Here is a 17,503-nt window from a genome sequence, read left to right as displayed (position 1 = left end):
CCACTGCATGATTTATTGACCATTCTTTTTCTGCAGATATGCCAAAACCCCCAGAAACAGACATGTATATTCTCCCAGATGAGTATCGGTTCTTACCCAGAAACAAGCGGTCCTTGTTCAAGATGCGGAAGAATGAAAAGCTTAATGTGGAAACTTTAGTTGTGGTGGACAAGAAGATGATTGAAAACCATGGCAGCGAAAACATAACTACTTATGTGTTAACTATACTAAATATGGTAAGGCTAAGTAAATAAATATATTTCATTCCAATCAACCTCATATTTACCGGCAAAAGTACTATCCAACATTGGTGCAAGGTGCATTCTTCAAAATTGGTGTTCTCCATTCGTCTTGCCATTCATTGCATGTATCGATTAGTAAATTGGAGCTGTTCATTTTGCTGTAACCAAGTCCTGAGGGATGAATATGTTCCTCTCTTTTGATTCTTAAAGTTGTTTGTAAGAGTGTTGACTATTTCTTAATTTTATGTTTCCTCAATTTTCGATGTAATTGTTCATGTATAAAACTATTTGAAGAAATAAGGCAGACAGATCTCGAGTTGCTGCAATTAAGGAGTTTGTTTTTATGGTAAACTCTTTGAAGTAATGTGTAAAGCATAAAAAGAGAACAACCCATCCTGAATCCTTCGTGACACACGCACGGAGACCGACACATATATACAGAGCAAGTTACAGGATGGGGAGGTGGCGTTTTTCAAGTGCATAAGTAAATAAACTTGACATTATGAGCTTCATTTGGTGGCTTTAAAGCCCAGTGGTGATGTGGCCAATGTAAGCTATTCTTCTGGAAGCTACTTAAAAAGAGACTATCTGTCCTTTCCCAAAGTGGATGCAATAGCACTGGAAGCTCCATTTCTGTTTAATTTCTTTGATATATTCCAATTTGTAACACAGTTAAAGTACAAGCTCGGAGATCTAGTTGAGAGAGAGTTGGTGTTGGCATTCCATCCTGCAACCAGCAAACAAGCTTGCAATTATGTATTTTCACAAGGGGGAGTTTTGGTTGTGTAATAACTGACTAGTATAACACAGTAGGGGCATCCTGTGTTAATGAAGAGTTTCGGTATCTCGTTGTCAAAGCTATTATGATGCCATTGAAACGAGGGAACTTTCAGCATCCTTTTACATAATGGGCTTCAGTAAGTTTATTTTTAATTCTGCTCATTTGTGCAAGGCAGTTACGTTTTGTCAGTTTCAGGTAACCTAATGAATATCAGAGGTATACAATCCTTGATCTGAAATACTCAGGACCAGCTGGTTTTCAGAATTCAGAAATTTTCGAATTTCGGAAAAGGTGATAGTTTGACAGTGAAATTTTAAAAATATCTTACCAAGGGCACCAAGGTCCCAGGTTCAATTCCAGCCTCAGTCTGTGGGGAGTTTGCACATTGTCCCCGTGTCTGTGTGGGTTTCCTCTGGGTGCTCCGGTTTCTTCCCACTGTCCAAATGTGTGCAGGTCAGGTGAATTGGCCATGCTAAATTGCCCGTAGTGTTAGGTAAGGGGTAGATGTAGATGTAGGGATATGGGTGGGTTACGCTTCGGCGGGGCGGTGTGGACTTGTTGGGCCGAAGGGCCTGTTTCCACACTGTAAGTAATCTAATCTAATCTAATCTAATCTAATCTACTACGGGCCCTGAGACAGGATTGAGGCCTGTCGGTGCTGGGCCACGCCCCCCCGTCACATCTGAGTGACACGCACCGAGTGGGTGTGGAGTTGGATTAACTGTTTACACACCAAACAACCTTGTTATTGAAATAAAAACTTCACAAAACCACCTTTGGATTTTGGAGCTTTTCACATTTCGGGATTTTGGATAAATGGGTGTCTACCTGTACCTGAGCAATGTTTAATAAGCATGTATTTTGTAATTCTGTGATGGAAGGCATGCAAACTAAAAATTTGGTTTTGTGGTTAGCTGACAGTTGTCAGTTTTCACAAAATAGTTGAGGGGCATAAGCGACAGGCAGCATCACAGGGACAACTGAGCAACATTCAAATGTATTCAGCCTTTGTTTTGTAAGATCTGTTGGAACAAAAAGTTGAAAGGAATCTAGTGTTACTGGCATAAAATGAAACTTGCAGGAGATTGGCCATGACTTGGAAGATCTATGAAATACCTGACACTGCAATGTTTTCAATAATGGCAGACCAGAGGTTAAGCAAAGCAAAAGCCTGAATGCAGAAGCCATAGAGATCCATCTATTCATTTTCCTCCCTGAGTCTGTCAGAGAAAAGTTACTCTGGAAAAAATTAGTGCAGCTTTTGAGCCTTTCAAGGCTGCTTCACCATTTGGTAAGATAGTGGCTAATCTGTTTGTGGTCTGAACTCTGCGTTGCTGTATTCCACTTGTACCCTTTGAACCCATGTTTATCAAAACAAAATCTAATTCTGTTTTGAATAAATTCAGTGATCCAATCTTCCCCGTTCTTGAGGGAGGAGAATTCCAGACACTAATAACCCTCTGAGTGATAAAAATTCTGCTATTCTCCATTTTAAATGGGAGACTGTGTTTTTTATTCTTAAACTAGTCTCGTCTCCCTCTGCCACAAGGAAGCATCACTCAGTGTGCACACTATCCAGTCCCCTCGAGATTTTGCATGTTACAAAGAAATCGCTAATGACTCTTACCTCAATTTTGTTAGTTCATGATCTTTATCCCAGGAATGAGTTGGGTGAGCTTTCTCTGAACTGGTTCTAGTGCAAATATATTGTTTTCCAAATAAGGAGACCAGAAGCATGCACCGTTTCCAAATATGGCCGAACCAAACAGCTGCAGTAAAGTTTATCTGTTTTATATTTCATTGCCCTTGCAATAAATACCAACCATGATTTGCTTTTTTGATGGCTTGTTCTTTCTGCATACCAATTTTTTTGTGATTCATACACAGAACGTTCAGAACTCTCTGTACTAATGAATTATGCAAGTTCTTCTCATTTCAGTTTTCCCACTCACTGTGGGCTAGTTTACATTTTCCCACAATGCACCTCAGCTGCATATTCTTAATGCATTCTCTTGGCATGTCTCTATCCTTTGCAGACTCTCTACCTCCTCTTGAGACAGAGAATGGAATGGAATCCTTCTAGGAAGCAGGTGGTGAGGCAGCATATTCAAAGTAACTGTGAAGATATGAGTTTATGGAAAACATTTATTGATAACTATTCCTAGAAAAGGAGACAAGATAATTCAGGGACCAGCTTCATTGAAGAACATTTCTGCAATTGCATAGCTGTCTGGCAGGCCATTAAATTTTAGGAATCAAAATGTCCTTATTTGAGTATGCGAACAATTTGAATTTCTGTCTGAATTTATTTTTTGGGGTTTTTGACCTTGTACTTAAGTAGATCTTGAGTGATCATATGAATATCTTGTACACTGTCCTGCAAAATACTTCAGTGATTTGAGTCAAAACACTTTAAACATCAGACATTCGAAATAGAGTGATGTCTGTAGTTGTGACATCAACTGTGAAGTAGTGGGTCTTCTGTAATTAAAGGTATTGATGTACTGAAAGTCCTTTTATGGAGACAAACCAGAAACATCAAATGATTCACTTCTAATGATGTGTTGTAAAAATCTGTGATGCTGTAAGTAAAAACCCAAACATTCCATATATTTAAGTGCAGTTTGTGATATAGAGGCGACAACCAAGTTTTAGGGTGACATCTTGAGTTTTGTGTTAAACTTGTTGCATATTTTTAAGTGTTGATTTTATATCTTACAAAATATTTTAAATCAAAACAGTGAGTGGAGACGAGGAGAATGTGAGGACTGCAGATGCTGGAGATCAGAGTCGAGAGTGTGTGGTGCTGGAAAAGGTTAGGCAGCATCAGAGGAACAGGAGAATCAATGTTTCAGGCATAAGCACTTCATCAGGAAAGTGGGGCTGCTGAAGGCTTACGCTGGAAACATCGATTCACCTGCTCCACGGATGCTGCCTGACCTGCTATGCTTTTCCAGCGCTACACTCTCGACAGTGGAGATAATGAGTTCTTTTTCAGGTAAAGTAGATGGAAAAGCAAGTTGGGAGAGGGATATATACCATTCACAGTGATATTGGTAGGTCAAAAAGTTGGTAAATGGAGTGTAACATAGGAAAATGTGAAATTCATTTTGGCAGGGGGAACAGAATATTATTTAAATGGAAAAAAACTGCAGAAAGCTGTGACACAAAGAATTTGGGGTACTTTTGCACAAAATACAGAAATCTAGCTCCCAGGAATAGCAAGAAATCAGGAACGCTAATGGAATGCTGGCCCTTATTTCAAGGGACTTGTGTATAAGAGTAGAGAAGTCTTACTGCAACTGTAGAAGGTGCTGGTGAGACCTTATTTGGAGTACTGTGAGCAGTTTTTGTCTCGGTATTTAAGGCAAAATCTTGCTTAATTGGAGGCAGTTCAGAGAAGGTTCACTGGGGTGATCCCTGGTGTGAAGATATTAGGTCATGAACAAAGGCTAAACAGTTTCGGACTGAACTCGCTGAAGTACAGAAGAATCAAATGTGATCTCATTGAAACACACAGAATTCTTAAGGAGCTCCTCAGGCAAAATGCTGAGAGGATGTTTCCCATCATGGGACAAGAGGACATAGTCTCAGAATAAACGAGCAGCAATTTAAAACTGAGATGAAGAGGACTTTCTTCTCTGAGAGTTGTAGTCTTTAATACATCTTGCCACAGAGAGCTGTGGGGGCATGGCCCTTATGTAGATTTAAGGCTGAGCTAGATCAATTCTTGATTGGTAGGGCAGTTGGGGGTTGTGGATGTGAGGAGTGTTGGATCAGCCATGGTTCCATTGAATGGCGGGGCAGACTCAAGGGCCTTATCCCGTTCCTATCTTAGGGGCTTATGTTTCTTGAGCGTTTTGCATTGTGATTTTCATTCACTAACTTTCAATCGAGACCTTTTTAAAAAAATGCATTATTTTGTTTTTATGCTTGTAGCATTCCGTCAATGAAATGTGACACAGACATAAATCTACAATTTTTCTTTTGCCTCCTTCAAGGTGTCCACTCTGTTTAAGGATGGCACGATAGGAGGAAACATAAATATTGTAATCGTTGGGATTGTCCTACTTGAAGAAGATCAGGTAACAATTTCAAATTAAATTAGATAATCCTCGATGTGCTTTGTTTTGTAATGTGTATGTATACAGTCAATTTGTACAAATTATTTTCTCTAAACTACCACTAATGCTTTTTCCACCTAGTGTAACAATGCTCAGCCTCCCCACTTTTTCAGTTAAGCTTCTGCTGAGACCTATGTTTCATGCCGTTTTTGCTTCTGGGCTTGACCATTCCAATACCTGAACTCTTAGTCCTAGCTCTCAGCTGTTCACACGTCAACCCATGCGTACTGACTTACAGTGGCTCCTGCTCAGGGAATGCCTTGATTTTAAAGTCTCCATCTTTGCTCTTACATCCTTCTTGACCTTGCCCCTCACCATCTCCGTAATTTACTCCAACCCCACAGCACTCTTGAGCTACCTCGCCGAATTCGAGTGTCTTGAGCATCCCTGATTTTAATTGCTCCACCGATGGTGGCCATGCTGACAGTTTTCCATAGCAATCAACTTCTGGATTTCTGCCCTTTACCTCGCTTCTATCATCTATGGCACCGCTTGAAACCTACCTCTTTGACAAAGCTGTTAGTCAACCAGCAATGTCTCTCCTTATGTGGTTATTGTCATATTTCATAATGCTCCAGCGACCTGCCTTAGGATATCTTTTTATATTAAAGATGCAGTACAGATATAAGTTGATATTGTTGAATTATACTCATGTTTCGGTTCTGTTAGATCATGGTGACAGTGCTCTTCATAAAAGGTTTAGAATCTTACACCTGTATCCCTCAAATTTATTTCCTCTTGACTTCACCAGAAGAATGTTAAATATGTGCCCACTATCTTGTTGGCATTGCCTTCTGGTGCCTGATTTGACTTAGTCTTAATTTGATACCTTCGCAATTGCCATTAGGAATTTCATGTAAGGGTATAATTTGCAAATTCCAGCGTTGCCTTAAAGTTGCAACATTGTCAACACATTCATCCTTTCATGAAGCACTGAACCACTTAATGAACTACAGAAACTGTCTATGCAAGCTTGTTGCCTACCATCCTTGCTCATTTGATCTTTCACAGTTATTTCACTAAATAAAGCAAATTGGAAGGGCCAATTTATGACCTCCTTTGAACTTAATTCTTTTTCCTTTGCCTTTTTAATTTGACAGCCAGGTCTTTTAATAAACCATCATGCAGATCGCACTTTGAACAGCTTCTGTCAGTGGCAGTCGGGATTGGTGGGCAAAGATGGTAATCGTCATGATCATGCCATTCTGCTGACAGGCCTTGACATTTGTTCTTGGAAGAATGAGCCTTGTGATACTTTAGGTGAACTCATTAAATGGTTTTGATACTTAATAAGTTATGAAACACATTTTCCATGCAAAATGTGAAGCAGTCATCTCTTTAGCTCAATGTGGAGTGAGGTGAATTTATCTGTGATTCTGAATCCCGAAAGATTTCATGTTCTGCAACTCGTTGCGCCACATTACACGGCAAAACCAATTTTCGCATTTGTCTTATTTTAATGGGTTTAGCAAAGATGTGAGAACAGCAGAACACCAGTGAAAAGAGCAGATAGAGAAAGAAAGCAGAAATCTGCGATGGGTGATTTGAATTGTAAACAAAAGCTTTGTTTTTACTCGGATGATTCATGAAATAGCTCAAGCTTCACTCACCTCAATCATTGTGTCTTTCAATTGTGCTACCTTAATATATTCAATTCCTATCTCATGCAAATTTGTTTTATTAAAAGATGTGCTTCATATCATTTGTTATGTGTGACTGATATTGATATATAGTGGTATTAATGAGAATAGTAAAAATAAAAGAAAATATTACAGATCAGAAAGCACTTAGTTAAACTCATCTTGGCCTAGATTCTCCACCATAGTATTGTCATTGTTAATGGCTCATAGCAACATGATAAACATTCCCAATATTTTGGAAGACTTTGAAGTCATTGTTCCCGTCTTCCAACTTCTATTCAGAAAACAAAATAGAAGGTCTCTTCCAGCTAAATAGATTGATATGACAATGTTAAGAAAATTAAATTGATGTCTCTGCTTTACACCTACCAAGCCATCGCACCCACCTTCTGTGTGAGATTTTTGAGTCCTGTCCAGAAAAAGATTTCAGTTCTGCATCATCACGCTCCATCAGTCCATTCAATCTGAACCTTTAAATGCGGAACACTAATCTTGCATGAAGTCCCATCTCTTTCTCTCTCTCTCTCACACGCACACACACACACTCTCTCTCTCTCTCTCTCTCTCTTAAACAGTGCCCTGATTTTTAACATTTTCATTTTTATTTTCAAATCTTTCCATCGCCTCACCCCTCCTCTCTCCTTCAGCCCATCTTGAGATATTTGTGCTCATCTAATTCTGGCTTCACCAGTATCCTTGATTTTAAAGACTGTTGTGGTGCAGTGATAGTATCCCTGTACTGGACTAGAAGGTTTTATGTCCTATGTGGTAGGGTGGAAGATATGTCATGACGTGTCTGAACAGGTTTTTTAAAGTACATGATGTTATTAATAATATGCTTATGAACCTAATGCTTAGGTTTATCAATTCAACTATGATTGCTTTACATTAGATTTTGTTCTTCTATTAAGTGGCATAATGAAAGTGGAGTCACAGATAGACAGGGCTGTGAAGCACACTGGCTTTCATCAGTCAGGGCTATGAGTGTAGAGGTTGGGAAGTTATGTTGCATTTGTAAAGGACTTTGCTGAGGCTGCATTTGGAATATGGTGTTTGGTTTTAGTCCCCTTGCTATAGGAAGGGTGTTATTAAACTGGAAAGAGTGAAGAAGAAATTCACAAGCATGTTGCCAGGGCTGAACGGCCTGAGTTATAAGGAAAAGTTAGACAAGCTAGGACTTTTTTCTTTAGAGCATAAGAGACTGAGGAGGGAATCTTATAGATCATGAGAGGCATGGATAGGGTGAATGCATTCCCAGTCTTTTTCCCAAGGTTGGGGAATTGAGGACTAGAGGGCATCAGTTTCAGGTTAGAGGGGAAAGAATGAAAGCAAACTTGAGGGGCAGCCTTTTTACACAGAAGGTGGTACAAATATGGAATGAGCTGAAGGCAGAAGTAGTTGAGGCAGGTACATTAACAACATTTAAAAGGCATTTGGACAAATGCATGAATAAGAAAGGTTTAGAAGGATATGGCAGAAGTGGGGTACTGCAGTTCCTGGAGATTAGAGTCAAGATTAGAGTAGTGCTGGAAAAGCACAGCAGGTCAGGCAGCATCCAAGGAGCAGGAAAATCGACGTATCAGGCAAAAGCCCTTCATCCCTACTACTCGAATGCTGCCTGACCTGCTGTGCTTTTCCAGTGCCATTTTAATCTTATAAGGATATTGACCAAGTGCAAGGAAATGGGGTTAGCATGGATGGATATTTTGGTCGGCATGGACCAGTATGGGCCGAAGGGCCTGTCTCCACGCTGTATGACTCGATGAATCTACCAATTGAAGGGAGATGTGAAGGGAGCTGAAAGCTCTCCATTCTGATACTGAGTTTCAAACATCATATCATAATGTTATTTATAGTGCAGAAGAAGGTTGCTTGGCTCATTGAGTTTACATTGATACTTTGGGGAGAAATCTGGTCAGTGCTATTCTCTCTCTTGAACTTAATAGCCCTACAAGTTTTTCTTTCAAATACATATTGAGTTTCCCTTTTGAAATTATTGATTTCGAAATCACCACTCTTGTGGTGGGCAGAGGGCAATAATTTTCAGAATCCAACCCAATGAAAGTATTAGTTTAGTTTCCCTACAGTGTGGAAACAGGCCCTTCGGCCCAACCAGTCCATAGTGACCCTCCAAAGAGTAACCCACCCAGACCCATTTCCCTCTGACTAATGCATCTAACACTATGGACAATTTAGCATGGCCAATTCACCTGACCTGCACATCTTTGGACTGTGGGAGGAAACCGGAGCACCCAGAGAAAACCCACGCAGACACAGGGAGAATGTGCAAACTTCACACAGAGAGTCGCCCAAGGCTGGAATTGAACCTGGGACCCTAGTGCTATGAGGCAGCAGTGCTAGCCACTGTGCCACTCCCAATAATCAATGATGGCTTTACAGTCATCAATTGATAGTGGTTGCATAGTCAGCATTAGACTCATTTTAAATTCCAGATTTTATTAAATTCAGATTTCACCATCCACATGGCAGGATTTGAACCCAGGGACATTACCACTACACCATCACCTCATCCATTTAAACCCCTATTTGCATCATACAAAGGTGATTTGATTGATCTATTGTCATGTGTACCGAAATACAGTGAAAAGATCTGGTTATGAGCAGTATAGGCAGATCATAGTAAGCAAGGATGTACAGAACAAAAAGACTTAGACAGAGGCATGCAGGTTACATTGCACAGGACGTGTGCAAGGTGAGACCACTGTTAGCAAGATTAGCATTATTTGAGGCTAGAGAGTCCATTCATCAGTCTAATAACAGTCAGGAAGAAGCTGTTCCTGAACCTCTTAGTGCATGTGTTCAGGATTCTATATCTTCTGCCTAATGGAAGAGCTTGTAGGAGAACATTACCAGGATACAATGAGTCTTTAATGATTTTAGGAGAAAGTGAGGACTACAGATGCTGGAGATCAGAGTTGAGAATGTGATGCTGGAAAAACACAGCCGATCAGGCAGCATCCGAGGAGCAGGAGAATCAACATTTCGAGCATAAGCCCTTCGTAAGGAATGAAGCCATATTCCTGATGAAAGGCTTATGCTCGAAATGTCGATTCTCCTGCTCCTTGGATGCTGCCGATTTGGCTGTGCTTTTCCAGCACCACACTCTCATCTTTGATGATATTGGCAGCCTTTCTGCAGCAGCTAGCTGTGTAAATGGAGTCCATACATGCAGGATTAGCTTCTGTGATGGTCTGGGCTGTGCGCACCACCTTCTGTAGTTTCTTATAGTCCTGGGCAGAGCAGTTGCCGTACCAGGCTGTTATGCACCCCGACAGTCTGCTTTCAGTGGTGCATCTGGAGAAGTTGGTGAGGGTCCTTATGGACATGCTGAATTTTCTGAGCCACTTGAGGACGAAGAGAGATCGTTGTGCCTTCCTGATCGTCACATCTACTTCGGAAGTTCAAGACAGGTTGTAGTTATTGTTGTTACACTTGAATGTTGAGGCAAAGGCAAATGCCATATCTGTACTGTGTTCATACCAAGGATTGCATTTTCCTGTGGTTGTTAAAAGTAATTAAAACATTGGCACAAACTTGGAGAAAAAGATCTTCTTTATACTCTGTTTGCCAACAGGAGAAAAACCCATGTGGTTGACAAAACCATCTGGATCTTTGCCATATTAAATATCTTACTTTTTCCACTTTTTGGACCTCAAATTCAGTTGTGTACAAAGCCTCCAGATAAATGTACCAATTAGTCTTTTAACGTCAATATAGACTCCAGCATTTGACTCCTGACATTGTACCTGGAATGAACCGTGTGGTGCATATTCATGTACAGACTTATCTTACCTTGTTTTCCTTGCTTAAAGATTATGAAGGTGTGATTGATTTTGTTCCCAAAAATGTTTTCATCATAGTTTCAAGGGAGAAAGACATATATAACGATTACGGTTAAGGGGATAACTGTATTCTGTGACCATAGAGTCATAGAGATGTACAGCATGGAAACAGACACTTTGGTCCAACTTGTCCATGCCGACCAGATAGCCTAACTTAATCTAGTCCCATTTGATCCATAGCCCTCCAAACCCTTCCTATTCATATACCCATCTAGATACCTATTAAATGCTCTAATTGTACCAATCTGCACCACTTCCTCTGGCAGCTCTTTCCATATACATACCACCCTTTGCATGAAAACGTTGCCTTTTAGGTCACTTTTATATCTTATCCTCTCGCCCTAAACCTGTGCCCTCTTGTTCTGGACTCCCCCACCCCAGGGAAAACAACTTGTCTATTTACCCTATCCATGCCCCTCATGATTTTATAAACCTCTATAAGGTCACCCCTCAGCCTCCGACGTTCCAGGGAAAACAGCCCCCAGCCTATTCAACCACTCCCTATAGCTCAAACCCTCCAATCTTGGCCCACCTTTGTAGATCTTTTCTGAACCATTTCAAGTTTCACAACATCTTTCCGTTATGAAGGCGACCAGAATTGCACACTATATTCCAAAAGTGGCCTAACCAATATCCTGTACAGCTGCAAAATAACCTCCCAACTCCTGTGCTCAATGCTCTGACCAATAAAGGAAAGTATACCAAATGCTGCTTTCACTATCCTATCTATCTACAACTCCACTTTCAAGGAACTAGGAATCAACACACCCTGTGGATTCCTGGCCGTGGTGTCATAGGAAACTACTGGTGGTCCTTGTGATTCACCCATGAACGCCATGACACGAGTAACGAGGGCATGTACCAAAATGGTGAGACATGTGTGAGACTGTACAATGTAGATTTTCCTTTCTTCTGTGCCCGTGAATTGGCATTGAACAGAGACAGAGAAAACGGAAAGGGTGGAAATCAGGTACTGCCCCATTGCATTACCTTGGACTTTCTTGGATATGCTGCAAACTGGCACACACTTACACCCATATCAGATACTGCAGCAAGAGGAGCTATTCATTGCCTCCCACCTCATTTTATATTGGGTCTGTCAGAAGCTAGAACAAGTGGCTGGTCCAGACACCAAATCAGATAGCGTGCAGGAATCGTGCTGCCAGGCTGACGACAAGAGGGGAGCTATGACATTATATTTTGAAACACCCCCAGAACCCTTTCAGGCACTGGGATCTTTCTGGCTGGTATGCTTTACTCTAAAGTCTGAAATAAAAATGTAGTTGCAGAAATCCAGATCCACCTGATTTTGTTTGTTTAAACACTTTATCCAAACAGGACCAGGTTTATATCATGCTTATAAATGGAGAAGAAATGTAACACAACTGGCTTCTTCAGAAGGGCAGAGTTCCTGAAGGGCGCACGCAGGAAATTATTCCCTACGTCTACACATGGGAGGGCAGAGCAGTCACACTAAACAATTTCATGATGTATTCAGGTTTCACTGTATCTGAATTCCCTGAACCTGATGATAAAGTCATTTGCTATTCCTATGGAATGATTACATTGAACTTTTTCATACAATGTAGACTTTCAAAAAGAATACATGAGCATTGGCATGGTCTAGTTTGAAATATTGTCTTTCCTAGAATGTACTCGGTAAAAACAATCCTGCAGATGCTGGAAACCAGATTCTGGATTAGTGGTGCTGGAAGAGCACAGCAGTTCAGGCAGCATCCAAGTAGCTTCGAAATCGACGTTTCGGGCAAAAGCCCTTCATCAGGAATAAAGGCAGTGAGCCTGAAGCGTGAAGGGATAAACTAGAGGAGGGTGGGGGTGGGGGGAAAGTAGCATAGAGTACAATGGGTGAGTAGGGGAGGAGATGAAGGTGATAGGTCAAGGAGGAAAGGGTGGAGTGGATAGGTGGAAAAGGAGATAGGCAGGTAGGACAAGTCCGGACAAGTCAAGGGGACAGTTACTGAGCTGGAAGTTTAGAACTAGGGTGAGGTGGGGGAAGGGGAAATGAGGAAACTGTTGAAGTCCACATTGATGCCCTGGGGTTGACGTGTTCCGAGGCGGAAGATGAGGCGTTCTTCCTCCAGGCGTATTCCTAGAATGTATTTTTAATTTCATTGCATGAGGGATTGAAATCAATGAAATGTATATGGGACTGATTCTGTAATTGGTGAGCAAATGACTTAGTAAGATTATTGCCCACTATTGCTCAGGTCAGCACAGTCATTGAACAGCAAAAATGTGTACTGTCAGTGTGGGGTTCACACTTTCTCCCTGCATCTGCGTGGGTTTCCTCCGGGTGCTCCAGTTTCCTCCCACAGTCCAAAAATGTGCAGATTAGGTGAATTGGCCATGCTAAATTCCCCGTAGTGTTAGGTGGATGAGTCAGGGGTAAGTGAAGGGGAATGGGTCTGGGTCGGTTGCTCTTTGGAGGGTCGGTTGCTCTTCGGAGGGTCGGTGTGGACTTATTGGGCCGAAGGGCCTGTTTCCACACTATAGGGTATCTAATCTAATCTAATCTAATGTTTAATGTAGAAAAATGTCCCAAGCAACTTCTCAGAAGTTTAACCAGAGTGAACCAAGGTAAGAGATGTAAAAGAGGTTTTGTTTCAGGGAATGCTTTAAAGGAGAACAGTAAAATAGAATGTCCTGTGGGAAGGAAAGGAATTCCCAGGCTCTAGGTGTAGACCGTAAACTACAGGAGAAAGAGTCAAACATTCAGCCCATTCAGCTCACAGTGACATGGTGGCTCAGTGGTTAGCACTGATGCCTTACAGTGCTAGAGACCTGGGTTCAATTCCCACCTCAGGTGACTGTCTGTCTGTATGAGTTTGCATATTCTCCCCGTGTCTGCGTGCGTTTCCTCCGCGTGCTTCGGTTTCCACCCACCATCTAAGGATGTACAGATCAGGTGAATTGGCGAATGCTAGATTGCCCATAGTGTTCAGGGATGTGCAGGTTAAGTGCACATTAGTCTGGGATAAATGTAGAGTAGTAGGAGAATGGGTCTGGGTGGGCTACTCTTTGGAGGGTTGGTGTGGACCTGCTGGGCTGAAAGGCCTTTTTTCACACTGTAGGGATTCTATGATTCAGCCCAGTGAATTTTCTCCATCAGTCAACGAGATCATAACTGATCTGATAATTCTGAACTTCATTTTCCTATCCATAATCCTTGATTCCCTTACTGATTTAAAAAATCTATTTCAGCCTCAAATACACTGAATGACCTATCATTTACAGCCTTCTGGGGTTAATAATTCCACAGACTCGGTCACCTCTAAGAGAAAAAACATCCTCCTAATCTCTGTCTTAAGTAGGTGACCACTTATTACGAGATGTTGCCCTCTAGTCCCAGACTCTCTCTCAAGGGGAAGCAACCACGCCACATCTGCCGTGCACCACTCTGTATCTGTCCCGTCAAGCCTCCTAAGAGTCTTGTCTTTTTCAATAAGGTCATCTCTCAGTTTTATTATATCTAAAAGTAGGCTCAACCTACTTAACCTTTCTGCATAAAACAGCTCCTTCATACAAGCATTTACCCTGTGTACCTCCTCTGGACTACCTCCAATGCCAGGCTACCTTTCCTTTGATGAGGGGATCAGAACTGTTCCCTGTATTCCAGGTGTAGTCTGACTAGCACCTTGCATAATTTTAGTGCGATTTCACTATTTTTATACTCCATTCCCTTTGAAATGGGCGGCACGGTGGCTCAGTGGTTAGCATTCTGCCTCACAGCGCCAGGAACCCAGGTACAATTCCAGCCTCAGGTGACTGTCTGTGTGGAGTTTGCACATTCTCCCTGTGTCTGCGTGGGTTTCCTCCGGGTGCTCCGGTTTCCTCCCACATTCCAAAGATGTGCAGGTCAGGTAGATTAGCCATGCTAAATTGTCCATAGTTGCTAGGTGCATTAGTCAGACAGAGAGGGGGGGGTGGGTTACTCTTCAGAGGGTCGGTGTGGACGTTTTGGGCCGAAGGGCCTGTTTCCACACTGTAGGGAATCTAATCTAATCTAAATAAAGACCAAGATTCCACTGGCCTTCCCTGTGACTGCTGATCTTATCTGCTAGATATTTCTGATTAATGCATTAGGGCTTTAAAATCCCTCTGAGCTACAGTTTTCTGCATTGAAATTATCTTTATCCTCCAATTCCTTCTGTCAGCATGAAAAGCTTCAATTTGCCACATTACACTCCATCTGTCACATTTTTGTCCAACTTGCTTTACCTGTCTATGTTCCTCTCTCGACACTCTTTGGATCATCCTCATCATCTCCATCCATTTTTGTCATCAGAAAGATTGGCAGTCGTACATTGGCATTCATCATCCATGTCATTAATCTATGTTATAAATGATTGTGGCCCGAGCACCGATCCCTTTGGCACTCCACTCATTATAGGTTGCCATCCTGAAAACCTACTTCCAACCCCGTCTCCAACTTGTTAGTCAATCCACCACTCATGGTGATATTGCTATCTCCAACACCATCGGTTCTTATCTTAATAGGTTGCTTTATGTGCAGTACTTCACCAAATCCAAATATATTACACCTACTGCTTTTCTTTCATGCATCCTGATTGTTATCTTCTCAAAGACTTCTAATAAATTTTTCAGATATGAAGCCATGTTTACTCTGTTTGATTGTGTTTCTAAATGCTCTGCCATTGCATCCTTTATAATAGACTGTAACATTTTCCCATTGACCATCAGGTGTTAAGATAATTGGCCTATTCTCACATGTTTTTTGTTTCTCTCTGTTTCTGTAAAAGGGTGTCATGTTGGCACTTTTCCAATTGTCTGGGACTTTCCCCAAATCTCAAGATTCTTGAAAGATTGCCACCAATACATCCACTAACTGTTGCTACTTCCTTTAATTTCCTCAATTGCATCCCATCAGATCTAAAGGACTTTTCGGTCTTGGATTTCATTAATATCCAAAGTACTTTTTCTCTGGTGATAGTTATTGTGCTTACTTCCTCCTCCATTGACCTTTAGCCCCTTGATTATTTGTATTATTGAAATTATCTTGTTAAAAATCTCACAACACCAGGTTAGAGTCCAACAGATTTATTTGGAAACAATAGCTTTCGGAGCACCGCTCCTTTAGCAGTTTGTTGTGGGGTATAAGATCGTTAAGACATAATTTATAGCAAAAGTTTACAATGTGATGCAACTGAAATTATATATTGAAAAAGACCTGGATTGTTTGTTACGTCTCTCATCTTTTAGAATGACCATGTTGGTTTCAGTTCTGTCATATGTAATTGAACTTTAACAACAGGTGCCATGTCAGCTCAGATTGAAGGTGTGAGGTACCCTGTGTGAAGCTGTCTGTGCCCCAATGTTCAGACTGATTCTATTTCTAAAAGAAGGAATTTACAGAATCTTAGATGGATTCATGCAATTTTTGAGCAAAATAAAATGTAATTCTGGCAACAACGGAAAGTGGCCAAACAGAGGCTGATAACCAGGTTCAGTAGCCGTGAGCATGGCCTCAACCAAGACCTTGGGCTCATGTCACACTAGAGGTGAGCCCACTGTGCACACTCTCACTCGCACACTCACACTCTCTTTTGCACATACACTCTCTCTTTCACACACTCACTCTCTCAGACACTCATACCTCCTTCCCCCCCTCCCCCCCCCCCCCCCCAAAATACATAAATTTGTGGAGTGAATTTATACTCGCAGAATTACATTTTATTTTGCTCAAGAACTGGACGAATCCATGCAAATTCCTTTTTTAGACATAGAATCCGTCTGAACATTGCGACATGGCACCTCACACCTTCAATGCATTATCTGAGCTGACATGGCACCTATTGTTAAAGTTCACTTGAGAATGTAACTTTAAAAAAGGTTCTAGGATTTACATATGAAAGAACTGAAACCAAGCATCGCACTAAACATTTGCTATAAATTCTGTGTCTTACGATCTTATACTACACAACCAACTGATGAAGGGGCGGCGCTCCAAAGGCTAGTGCTTCCAAATAAACCTGTTGGACTATAACCTGGTGTTGTGTGATTTTTTTTAAACTTTGTCCATCCCAGTCCAACACTGGCACCTCCAAATCATGGAATGATATTTGCATCATCTTACGTGAAGACTAACGTTTATTCAATTCCTCTGCACCTTCTGGTTCCCCCTCATTTTTTACCCACCCTCCATCTCTCGGAGGATAGTGTTCAATTGGCCATCACTTTCTTTTAATAATTTTAAGAACCTCTTGCTACCCTTTTACTACCCTCGACCAGGCACAGTAGCTGAATATTTCAGGATGCTCAAAAGGCAAAAGTTGGCGATGCATCAAGTTACCAGATATTTAGTTTGCAATTTTCCCAGCTAAAAGTCAACTTCAAAAAAAGATGTTGGCAAAGTAATTTTGTGAAAGGGAAGAGGATAGAAAGGAATGGTTTATTTTGTTTCCTCCTTTTAGAGTAAAGTGAGATGGTGCAATGGAAGTTGCCTTGAATATAACGTTCTTTGCTCACTTGATGTTTGAAAAGTAAAACATTTCATCTCACCAAGAGTTTCTCAGCCTGCCTATGGAACATATACATGAGAACACATGCAAAATGAATGATCTTCAGATCGCAAAGGGGTCCTTGTGTAAGACCAATTTGTTCCCAACCTGATTTTCCCTGCTGCTGAGAATGCCTTTCTGCACAGAAAGGAGGGCGATAAAAGCTTTTATTGAACACACGTTATTCACTGAATAATTTAACCTTATATATGTTTGAGTGCTTGGAAACATGGAGTGAAATTGCTGTTACACAAGAACTATTAATAAATTTATGATCATGCATTATGCCTGTGCAATGTTAAGGCGGCTCGGTG

General features: G+C 41.3%; 1 protein-coding gene across 2 annotated transcripts in view; it reads left to right on the top strand.

Moving 5' to 3' along the window:
* Window positions 1-17,503, top strand: part of adamts16 (ADAM metallopeptidase with thrombospondin type 1 motif, 16) — a 247,140-nt gene that overhangs the window by 75,070 nt on the left and 154,567 nt on the right. For both annotated transcript variants that reach the window (XM_072575156.1, XM_072575155.1), the window contains exons 5-7: window positions 37-236; window positions 5,025-5,108; window positions 6,248-6,407. In XM_072575156.1, the coding sequence (XP_072431257.1) occupies window positions 37-236; window positions 5,025-5,108; window positions 6,248-6,407 (444 nt within the window). The remainder of the gene's footprint in view (window positions 1-36; window positions 237-5,024; window positions 5,109-6,247; window positions 6,408-17,503) is intronic.

The sequence above is a fragment of the Chiloscyllium punctatum genome, chromosome 8 (genome assembly GCF_047496795.1).
Source record: "Chiloscyllium punctatum isolate Juve2018m chromosome 8, sChiPun1.3, whole genome shotgun sequence".
Lineage (NCBI taxonomy): Eukaryota > Metazoa > Chordata > Chondrichthyes > Orectolobiformes > Hemiscylliidae > Chiloscyllium > Chiloscyllium punctatum.
Note: the sequence above shows the minus strand (reverse complement) of the source record. Positions and strands in the feature narration are given on the sequence as shown.